General features: G+C 43.2%; 1 protein-coding gene across 1 annotated transcript in view; it reads right to left on the bottom strand.

The window, feature by feature from the left end:
• Positions 1 to 12,052, bottom strand: part of LOC112250520 (leucine rich adaptor protein 1) — a 22,299-nt gene continuing 10,247 nt past the window's right edge. Inside the window, exon 2 of the mRNA XM_024420744.2 lies at positions 1 to 1,682. Within this exon, the coding sequence (XP_024276512.1) occupies positions 852 to 1,682 (831 nt within the window). The 3' untranslated portion in view covers positions 1 to 851. The remainder of the gene's footprint in view (positions 1,683 to 12,052) is intronic.

Consider the following 12,052-nt stretch of genomic DNA (forward strand, 5'->3'; position numbering starts at 1 on the left):
TTAAGACAGCAGAGTACTGAAAGAGGGCAAATCAGTCATTTAAACCATCAGGATTATCAGAAAAACAGTGCAGTTATCTTGGAATGGGAGATACAGGCATAATAGTTTAGGATTACACCGATGACAACATCTGCTTTCCAAATGAAAAATACTGTATAATCCACAAAATAACAATATTAATACTCAGCCATATTGACACATTTTAACACATCCACCCATATAAGAACCTGATGCACAGATTAATTGCATTGCGATTCACTGATTATACATATTGCATTGACTGGTTAAGTACTTTAGGTAGTTTTAGGACATCCACAATAGCAATTGTGTGCAAACAGTAGGAACATTCTAGATGCTCTTTGCATGCTATGGTATAGTATGTATGAGAAGGATTCAGGTGTCTATAATTCATAGATAGGGTGTTTTACAATCATTTTGACATGGGATTGATCAGTAAAGGGCAAACTTTGGTCATTAACTAGGTTCTATAGATGTGTATGTGTAACAAATATATTTTATTTTGGAAATTGTTAATCTTCTATGGTACTGTATATTACAATGCACACAGGAAGAGAGGGTAAACAAAATATCAACTTTATCCCAAATATAATACTGTCAATGTTCTAGAAAGTTAGTGCAGTCACATTTAGAGTGAATAGAACATAATGTAATGGTGTTGTACTCTCCTACTCATCCACACCTGATGTCTTGCACAATGGCAATGGTAGAAGTTTGTATAATAATTGCAATCAACCACAACACCAGTCCAAGACCCCTCTCTCTTAACCTTTGACCTGTTTGGTCATCATATGGGAGCAGGCTAAGCGTCTCAGTGGCGTAATACATCCACCTCACAGAAATGTAACATCATCCTGCGACTGCACCCATCGCCAATGGGCGTCATACTCCAGGTGCATTGTGCCGTTCATCTTGCAGCCATCCAGGTCTATCTTGCCGTTCTTATAGGGTTTGAGTTTGGGGCTCTGGTTTTTCCCCAGCTTCTCAGCCAGGCAGGCCCGGGCCGAGTCAGCAAGTCCTCCTGCTTGCCTGACTGCCTTCTCCAGGACGCCATTGCTCTTACTGGGCTGCTGCATTTGGTTGGAGTCCTTGGTGATGGTGGTTCCTTTCACTACCTTTTTGGCCTTAGTCCAAATGGGAGGCTCCTCTTTGGGGATCTCTGGCTTGACTTGGGGAGCCCCAGGCCCAACGACTACCTTGACCCCTGTGCCCGGTCCTAACTCAGCTCCTGCCCCTCCTGTCCCAGCCAAAACCCCTGCCCCAGACACTGCCCCTGCTCCAGCACCTCTCCCCGCCCCTACCCCAGCACCTGTTCCTTCGCCAGTCCGAGTGGGCATCTCAGTCCCCAGTGGAGTAGAACACAGCGCATACTCAGAACTAGAGGGGCAGTACTCATCCATGTCGTCCGCCAGGGTGTCCAGGTAGCTACCTATAGAGATGTTATCCAGCTTGTCGTTGAGGGGGTCCTGCAGGCTGCTCCAGCTGTCTCTCCAGGAGGTGTCTCCTCCAGGGCCCTCTCCCAGGCTGTACTGGCTGCTGGTCAGGCTGCTGCAGCGGCTGGCCAGGGTGCCGCGCTCCTCCAGGAGCCACTTGCATGCCTCGATCCCCTCGTGCACCGCCAGCAGCTGCTGCAGGATCTTCACATCCACCGAGCGCAGGTGGGCCTATGGAGAAGAAGATGACTGTACTTTATTGATCCAGCAGAGAGGAGAGAGGGTGGGAGAAAAGAGGAGAGGGGTGGGAGAAAAGAGGAGAGAGTGTGGGAGAAAAGAGGAGAGAGTGTGGGAGAAAAGAGGAGGTGGGAGAAAAGAGGGTGGGAGAAAAGAGGAGAGAGGGTGGGAGGAAATCAATGGACCCAGGAGAGAGGAGAACCCTTAAAAAGAAAAGGTTCCTGGAGGATCCTTTACGTGTTCTTCAAATTGAAACTAGGGGTAACCCCTATAATTTATTTGAAGAACCCCCATTAACAGTTCCAGAAACAACCTTTTTGGGGTTCCTTTTTTAACCACCCTCTCCCTCCCCCGTTATTATTATTATTAATAATCATAACAATCAGCACAAAAATAACAACAATAACACAATGTTTTACTTGTCAGTGTTTATTAGGATTTTGGTGGCAAAGCAGAATCTAAAAATCTAAAAATGAGGTACACTGCCAGCCCCAAGTCCAATTGGTATATCCTCTAGCGTGTTGATGTTGAAGTCCTCTGTAGGCTACCCATAGCCAGAATGATTTTGCAGTGCATGGTGATCGAACAGGTTTCATGTTATATTCATCAAAGGTGTAGGCAGGGTGAAGTCTGTGAATACAACAAAAATATATACCATTACACAGATGATTAACAAAATGTGCACATGACAGTAGTAATATCTTGGTTTTTGTAGTTAAAAATTATGCAAATTAAAAAATCGTCACTTTTGACAACGGTTTTCATACACATACCTTGTCCATAATGTGAAGGCCTCTGGGATCTTCATTGAAAAGGTAATGGAGGAGGAAGATGGCTGCTGTGACTGAGTCGTATAAGGTTTTAGAGAAACCATTCATTCAAATGAATTGTAGATGATACATGTGCATAACATTATCAGACAAACCAATACCAATTGTTCATACCTTTGTGTGCCTCCTCGTCAGTATACCTGCAAACAGACACACACAAATAAGTGAGCAATTCAGTCATCTGTGCTATAGCCTTCAACATATTCTTACCTCTTTGTTGAGTCACATCCATTGAATTGTGTTCATTTTTTGGTTTAGAAATGGGAGAAAGTCTCGAATAACACAACCATCTGCACAAATATAAAAAGATAGATGGTATCATCATAAAACAATATACATTTAGATCGTAAAGGGAGGAACCTTACCTGAAATTGAGGAGATCTTAAAATGTTTCTGTTAAGTGCCTGCACCTGCTGTCCTTCAGTTGGGCAGTTAGGTTCCAGCAAGAATCCCCACCTCCTATGGGGTTCTTGGAAGGACTTTTTGAGGGGCATTTTTCCGTGCCAAAAACAAAGGTTTTACAAGGAAGTTTGAGGATTTTAGAAGAACCGTTGTTGAACCCCTACTTTTTTGAGTGAGGGAGGTGTGAGAGAGTTAGGGGAGAGATAGAAGAGGTAGGTATGGGTAAGGATGGAGGGGTAAGAGGAAGACAAGGAGAGGGAAGAGAGAGGTGAGAGAATAACAGAGGGAGAAGAGGATGAAGAGAGTAGAAATGAAAGTGTCCGGATATATACAATGCCTTCAGAAAGTATTCACACCCTTTTGACTTTTCCCAAATTTTGTTGTGTTATAGCCTGAATTTAAAAAGCATTATAGCCTGAATTTAAAAAGTATTATATTGAGATTGTGTCACTAGCCTACACACAATACCAATAATTAGGTTTTTCAACATTTTTACAAATTAATAAGACATGAAAAATTGAAATGTCTTGAAAATAAATATTAAGCCACTTTATGGCAAGCCTAAATAAGTTCTGTAGTAGAAATGTGCTTAACAAGTCACATAATACATTACATGAACTGTGTGCAATAGTGTCTAACATGATTTTTTAATGACTACCTCATCTCTTTACCCCACACGTACAATTATTGGTAAATTCCTTCAGTCAAGCAGATTCAACCTCAAATACCAGGGAGGTTTTCCAATGCCTCACAAAGAAGGGCACCTATTGGTAAAAAAAGCAGACATTGAATATCCCTTTGAGCATGGTTAAGTTAGTAATTACACTTTGGATGGTCTATCAATACACCCAGCCACAAAGATACAGGCATCCTTCCTCCTTAACTCTGTTGCCAGAGTGGAATGTAACCGCTCAGGGATTTCACCATGAGGCAAAAACAGAGTGAAAAGAAGGAAGGCTGTACAGAATACAAATATTCCAAAACATGCATCCTGTTTACAATAAGGCACAAAAGAAAAACAGCAAAGAATTTGGCAAAGGAATTAACTTTGTGTCCTGAATACAATGAGTTATGTTTGGGGCAAATGCAACACATCACTGAGTACCACTGTTCATTTTTACAAGCATGGCAATGGCTGCATCATGTTATGGGTATGCTTGTCATCAGCAAGGACTAGGGAGTTTAGGATTTTAAAAAATGGAATAGAGCAAAGCACAGGCAAAATCCTAGTGAAAACCTGGTTCAGTCTGGTTTCTAATAGACACTGGGAGACAAATTCACCTTTCAGCAGAACAATAACCTAAAGCAAAAGGCCATGGATCCACTTGAGTTGCTTACCAAGAAGACATTGAATGTTCTTGAGTGGCCTAGTTACAGATTTGACTTAATCGGCTTGAAAATCTATGGAAAGACGTGAAAAAGGCTGAAGGGAGGAGCTATATGAGGACGGGCCCATTGTAATGCCTGGAATGGAATCAATGGAAAGGAGTCAAAGATGCTCCTCCCACCAGCCTCATCTGATCTGCCCTCCTGGCTTCATTTGTTCCTCCTCCCCTCTTCTCTCAACTTTGAAAATACTTCTGTTTGACACCGTTCTTTTCATTCCATTCCAGACATTATAATGAGCCCTTCCTCCTGTAGCTCACCAGCCTCCTCTGGGGGAGATATACTTTTTCTTAATAAAAATAATGTGAAAGAGAGAAAAAAGATATAAGGTGAAGGGTGGAAGATGAATGTAGTAGCAGGGTGATGGGAGCAAGAAGAGAAAATATAATTAGGGGTAAGTTTCATTCCTCACAGACAAAAGAAGTTGCCAACAGCAGTAAATAAAATAAAAAAATGTAAGGGTTTATTTTACGAGTCTACTTATGGAAATAAGGAGGCACCACTGCTTTTTTAATGCGTGTAGGAGGGATGTTGAATAAGCTAAAGGGAGAGAGAAGAGAAAAAGCAGTGCAAGATGGGAAATCCAACAGAACACAATAGCAGAGATGTGCTCCAGTCCAGTCAGGAGCTAGGCTCTCTCTCTCTCTCTCTCTCTCTCTCACATGTATAAGAGTTGTTCTGCTGATGGCAAAGTCACACTGACTTTGCTGTAGTAATGAGTGCCTCCTTGTCTCTGCAGATCCTCCAAAGTATACTGTGCTTTCTGGACTGGCCCCAGGGATAGCAGAACCAACTGCCAACTGAATACATCACACTCTTAGAATGCAACTGTGAGTCTCATAGCCTAAAGTCTACAGTTCCAGGACAGTGGATTAAGCGCGCACACATAAAGCACACAAGATCTCTGATCTTTTGCAGTCTTTGTGTACTCCCCCACCATGACCCTGCAGGTCAAGCCAATGAAAAAGCCTATTGATGGATTTCTAGAGCCTTAAAACATGGTCACTACATAGTATTAACGGCTGTACCTTCAGGTCTCTGCATCCCTTAGACAGAGCAATACATCAATCATGTGGATATAGATCCGCCATTCATCTTGGTCAGGCTGCATCATCATAACTACAACCACAAAACACTCATTTGGAAATAAGAGAAATGTGATCATTAGAGTAATATGGGAAGCACAGACGTAATAGAGGACAATGTTGTTTATCAAATCAAATCCAATTTCTTTGGTCACCTACACAGGGATGTTATTGCGAGTGTAGCGAAATGCTTATGCTTCTAGATCTGACAGTGCAGCATTATCTAATAGATAATATCTAACAATCTAGTAAAGGAATGGGATGAGAATATACAAGTATAAAATATATGGATGAGCAGTGACAGAACGGCTAAGATGCAATAGATAGTGAAGGACACAGTATACAGTATATACATATGGAATGAGTAATGCGAGATATGTATACATTCTTAAAGTGGCATTATTAAAGTGACTAGTGTTCCATTTATTAAAGTGGCCAATCATATCAAGTCTGTAGGTATGCAGCCACCTCTCTGTACTAGTGGTGGCTGTTTAACAATCTGCTGGCCGAGAGCTGTTTTTCAGTCTCTCGGTCCCAGCTTTGATGCACCTGTTCTGACCTTGCCTTCTGGATGAACAGGCAGTGGCTCGGGTGGTTATTGTCCTTGATGATCTTTTTTGCCTTCCTGTGACATCGGGTGTTACAGGTTTCCTGGAGGGCAGGTAGTTTGCCCCTGGTGATGCGTTGTGCAGACCGCACCACCCTCTGGAGAGCCCTGTGGTTGTGGGCGGTGCAGTTGCCGTACCAGGCGGTGATACAGCCCGACAGGATGCTCTCAATTGTGCACCTGTAAAAGTTAGTGAGGGTTTTCAGTGACAAGCTACATTTCATTTTTTCAGCCTCCTGAGGTTGACGAGGCACTATTGCGCCTTCTTCACCACACTGTCTGTGTGAGTGGACCATTTCAGTTTGTCTGTGATTGTACACTGAGGAACTTAAAACTTTCCACCTTCTCCATTGCTGTCCCATCGATGTGGATAGGGACCGTCTCCCTTTGCTGTTTCCTGAAGTCCACGATCATCTCTTTTGTTTTTCTGACATTGAGTGAGAGGTTGTTTTCCTGACACCACATTCTGAGGGCCCTCACCTCTTACCTGTCTCGTTGTTGTTGGTAATCAAGCCTACCACTGTAGTGTCGTCTGCAAACTTGATGATTGAGTTGGAGGCATGCATGGCCACGCAGTTGTGGGTGAACAGGGAGTACACGAGAGGGCTGAGAACGCATCCTTGTGGTGCCCCAGTGTTGAGGATCAGCAAAGTGGAGATGTTGTTTCCTACCTTCACCACCTGGGGGCGGCCTGTCAGGAAGTCCAGGGCCCAGTTGCACAGGGCGGGGTCGAGACCCAGGGCCTTAAGCTTAATGAGGAGTTTGGAGGGTACTATGGTGTTGAATGCTGAGCTGTCGTCAATTAACAGAATTCTTACATAGGTATTCCTCTTGTCCAGATGGGATAGGGCAGGCAGTGTGATGGCGATTGCATCGTCTGTGGATCTATTGGGGCGGTAAGCAAATTGAAGTAGGTCTAGAGTAACAGGTAGGGTGGAGGTGATATGATCCTTGAATAGTCTCTCAAAGGACTTCATGATGACAGAAGTGAGTGCTACGGGACGATAGTCATATAGTTCAGTTACCTTGGCTTTCTTGGGAACAGGAACAATGGTGGCCATCTTGAAGCATGTGGGGACAGCAGACTGGGATAGGGAGAGATTGAATACGTTCGTAAGCTCACCAGCCAGCTGGTCTGCGCACGCTCTAAGGACACGGCTAGGGATACCTAGCGAAGGTTAACAGGTTTAAATGTTTTACTCACGTCGGCCCCGGAGAAGGAGAGCACACTGTCTTTGGTAGCGGGCCGTGTCGGTGGCACTCTATTACCCTCAAAGCGCGCAAAGAAGTTGTTTAATTTGTCTGGGAGCAAGACATCGATGTCCGCGACGGGGCTGGTTTTCCTTTTGCAATCCGTGATTGTCTGTAGACCCTGCTGTAACGGCAGATTTCCCCTTCGTCTGAAGAGGAGTAAGGATCGGACCAAGATGCAGCGTGGGAAGTGTTCATGACAATTTATTAAAAACTAACTGAACACTGAAATACAAAACAATAAACGATGTGATGAAAACGAAAACCGAAACAGTACCGTGTGGCGACAAACACTCATACGGAAACAAACATCCACCAACCAACAGTGAAACCCAGGCTACCTAAATATGATTCTCAATCAGAGACAAATAACGACACCTGCCTCTGATTGAGAACCATACTAGGCTGAACACAAAAACCAACATAGAAAAACAAACAGACTGCCCACCCCAACTCACGCCCTGACCATACTAAATAAAGACAAAACAAAGGAAATAAAGGTCAGAACGTGACACCTGTCACATACGTCTCTGGCGATAATATAAAACACAATGGATATTGTTTCATCAATCAACCTTCCACTGAGTGACTGAGTGCCCTTTCAGTGAACTATTCTCCATCCAGGGAAACAAAGGGATTGGAAGTGGGATAACATTGCCTTAGACTCAACTTCTTTGGCCCTATACTTTCCAATAGAAAATGTATGCACTCCTGCCAGCTCAGGTTCACTTTTTTTGTAAGTGTAGACAGCAGGGCTGGGTTTTGTTCAGGATTGAGGTTTGGGGTTTTAGCTGGCGGTTTCTCTAGAAGCTGAGTGATAAACTGCTGAGCATAGCTGTAAATATTATTCCCATGGCTCGGCACTGAGGCCCTCCAGGACATCTACAGGACCTGGTGCCAGAGGAAGACCAAGAAGATCATCAAAGACCCCAGCCACCTGAGCCACGGCCTGTGTCCCCCCCCCGCTTTAGTCACCCCGCTACCATCTAGAAGGCGGAGACTGTACAGGTGCATCAAAGCTGGGACCCAGAGGCTGATGAATAGCTTCTGTCTCCAGGCCACCTTCGAGACCACTGCTCTATGAACAGAAGAGTCATAGAACACTGGTCACTTTAATAATGATTACATACCGTTTCCCCCACTTTATTTCTATATAGATTATTTTAGTCTTGATCCTATATAACTACCGCTATACACACCTTTTCTATTCACATACATACAGTGTATATTATTTATATTCGTTCCGACATTTCTTCATTTCTTTTTTTTTACCTTTTTGGATTATGTATTGTTTTCTATTGCTAGGTTTTAGTGCACTGTTGAAGCTGGAAACAAGCATTTCGCTGCACATACAATAACATCTACAAATCTGCAATAAACTTTTGATTTGATTTGCAGTGGTAGACACACCATGCCATGTCGCTGAAGAGGCTCAGGTCTGGCTGAGTGTCCATCTGTATGCTCTCTCAATGCCCGCCTGTGTGCCAGTATCAATACCAACCTTCATATAGGGCTGTCTTACGGACAGTCTGCAGTAGGATGGGGAGAAGGGAGTTTATTGCCTTTTGGAGTTTAGCCCTCAGTGGCCTTGAGGATTGTAGAGGTGTTTTCACAGCCAAAAAGACTCCAGTTTTCCGAAGGAGGCGCTGGGCCAGACAGCTCCCGGCTAATCCACAGGATTCTGGAAATTCTTTCACCGGCATTCGGCTTGTATTTCATGCACCATGCCACGCTCAGCTGAACTCACACCGAATAAACAGCACTCTGTGTGTGTGTGTGTGGGTGGGTGTACGCACGCAGCACTTTTAGCACTCTAGTATCCTCAGCCTTCATCCCAAAATGACAAGCTAGCGCTCGATGCTTCTTGAGATGGAACTTTATCGACAGGGCCAGGGATAGAACCTCTTACTCTAGGGGAAAATCAGATTTCCAGGCTTGATGTGCCATTTCAACAAGCAGAAATCTAGACGCGCACGTCACTCACACAAACACACACAGTGTTATGATTTAGCTTGAATGCACACACAGCTGACCCTATAGACCAATGAACCATAGACACGCTCCAATGCTGAGACCAGTCTGGCAATGTCACACTGCAAACAGGTGCCGTGGCGCACTGCTGTAGCCCTGCAGGGGAATAAAACAACAAACTCAATCTCTCAGGCTTTATTGGCATGGGAAAAATATGTTTAGATTGCCAAAGCAAGTGAAATGTCAATAAACAAAAATGGAAATAAACAATCAGAAATGAACAGTAAACATTGAACTAAAAAAGGTTTAAAAAAAATATAGACATTCCAAATGTTATATTATTGGCTATGTACAGTGTAATAATGTTCAAATAGCTTATGTATGATAGGGAAAATAAATAAACAGATAAATATAGGTTGTATTTACAATGGCTTTTGTGCACAACTGGTTGCCCTTTTGTTGTTGCAAAAGGTCACAAATCTTGCCGCTGTGGTGGCACACTGTGGTATTTCACCCAGTAGATATGGGAGTTTCTCAAGATTTGATTTGTTTTCAAATTCTTTGTGGGTCTGTGTAATCTGAGGGAAATATGTGTAATATGGTTCTACATTTGGCAGGAGGTTAGGAAGTGCAGCTCCGTTTCCTCCTCATTTTGTGGGCAGTGGGCACATAGCCTGTCTTCTCTTAAGAAACAGGAGTGCCAGTGGCGGCCTCTCTCAATAGCAAGGCTATGCTCACTGAGTTTGCACATAGTCAAAGCTTTCCTTAATTTTGTGTCAGTCACAGGGCTCAGGTATTCTGCTACTGTGTATTCTCTGTTTAGGACCAAATAACATTCCACTTTGCGCTGTTTTTGTTGTTGTTGCTTTCCAATGTTACAAGTGATTCTCTTTTTCTTTAGTTTGGTCTAATTGTATTGCTGTCCTGGGGCTCTGTGGGGTCTGTTTGTTTTTGTGAACAGAGTCCCAATACCAGCTGACTGAAGGGATTTTGATAATTAATGGGAATCATCCTAATTCTGCTCTGCATGTATTATATGGTGTTCTACGTTGTATACGGAGGATGTTTTTGCAGAATTCTGCATGCAGTCTCAATTTGGCATTTGTCCCATTTTGTGAGTTCGTGGTTGGTGAGTGGACCCCAGAAATCACAACCATAGAGGGCAATGGGTTCTATAACCTACTCAAGTATTTTTAGCCAGATACAATTTGACACTCCAATTAGTATGTTCCTTTTGATGACATAGGCCCTTCTTGCCTTCTCTTGTAGCGGCAGGTAGCCTAGTGGTTAGAGCTTTGGGCCAGTAACCGAAAGGTTGCAAGATCAAATCCCCGAGCTGACAAGGTAAAAATCTGTCATCTACCCCTGAAGAAGGCAGTTAGCACCCTGTTCCTAGGCCGTCATTTATAATAAGAATTTGTTCTTAATTGACTTGCCTATTAAAATGAAAATTTACAGATTTGTGGAAGTTACCTGTGGTGCTGATGTTTAGGGCGAGGTAGGTACAGCTTATTGTGCTCTACTCAACAGTGAGTATGGTTAAATGCACACAACCATGTGATTATTGTGGATAATCAGATGAATATAATAGTTTGATTGAAACGTTTACATGCTTTGCAAGAAGAATGACTTCCCTAATAATCCTGTTTACATGGACACATCTGAAATAAGGCACTCTGATAAATGCAGAGAATAGCCAATCAAAATAAACGTTCTACCGCCGCAACCCTGTTATTTTTGGGAAGCATATTTGATTCTGAGTTCAGACATACAAAGTTTGTATGTGAAAACCACTTCTAAGATGCATACATTTAGATGTTGGGAACTCACTTTACTCAAGCTAAAGAGGAAGCTTGCTCGGTTGGTGCTAGCACGTGTGCTGGAACGCCGATTAAGGTGTTTACATGTCCTAATAATTAGAAAGATTGCTCAAATAATTAGGTGTTTTAATTGGCCTATGCTTACTTCGATTTTGACTTACGCCAAATAAGATAAGCAGAGTAAGGTGTTTACATGACTATTGCATCATCTGCCTCCTGCCATAATCAGTGTATTATCAAATTATTACTGTGCATGTAAAACATAATTATGGTCAATGTGGAATTTGTAATTACGGTCCTGGCAAGTGGACTTTTTTTGGAACACCATTATTTTTGTCTTACTGAGATTCAGGGCCCAAGTCTGACAGAATCTGTGCAGAAGATCTAGGTGCTGCTGTGGGCCCTCCTTGGTTGGGGACAGAAGCACCAGATCATCAGCAAACAGTAAACATTTGACTTCAGATTCTAGTAAGGTGAGCCCGGGTGCTGCAGACTGTTCTAGTACCCTCACCAATTCATGGATATATATGTTGAAGAGGGCTCTTTCACTCTGTCGCCAATTTGTTTATATATACACTGCTCAAAAAAATAAAGGGAACACTTAAACAACACAATGTAGCTCCAAGTCAATCACACTTCTGTGAAATCAAACTGTCCACTAAGGAAGCAACACTGATTGACAATAAATTTCACATGCTGTTGTGCAAATGGAATAGACAACAGCTGGAAATTATAGGCAATTAGCAAGACTCCCCCAATAAAGGAGTGGTTCTGCAGGTGGTGACCACAGACCACTTCTCAGTTCCTATGCTTCCTGGCTGATGTTTTGGTCACTTTTGAATGCTGGCGGTGCTTTCACTCTAGTGGTAGCATTCGCTACAACCCACACAAGTGGCTCAGGTAGTGCAGCTCATCCAGGATGGTACATCAATGCGAGCTGTGGCAAGAAGGTTTGCTGTGTCTGTCAGCGTAGTGTCCAGAGCATGGAGGCGCTACCAGGAGACAGGCCAGT

The sequence above is a fragment of the Oncorhynchus tshawytscha genome, linkage group LG01 (assembly GCF_018296145.1).
Source record: "Oncorhynchus tshawytscha isolate Ot180627B linkage group LG01, Otsh_v2.0, whole genome shotgun sequence".
Lineage (NCBI taxonomy): Eukaryota > Metazoa > Chordata > Actinopteri > Salmoniformes > Salmonidae > Oncorhynchus > Oncorhynchus tshawytscha.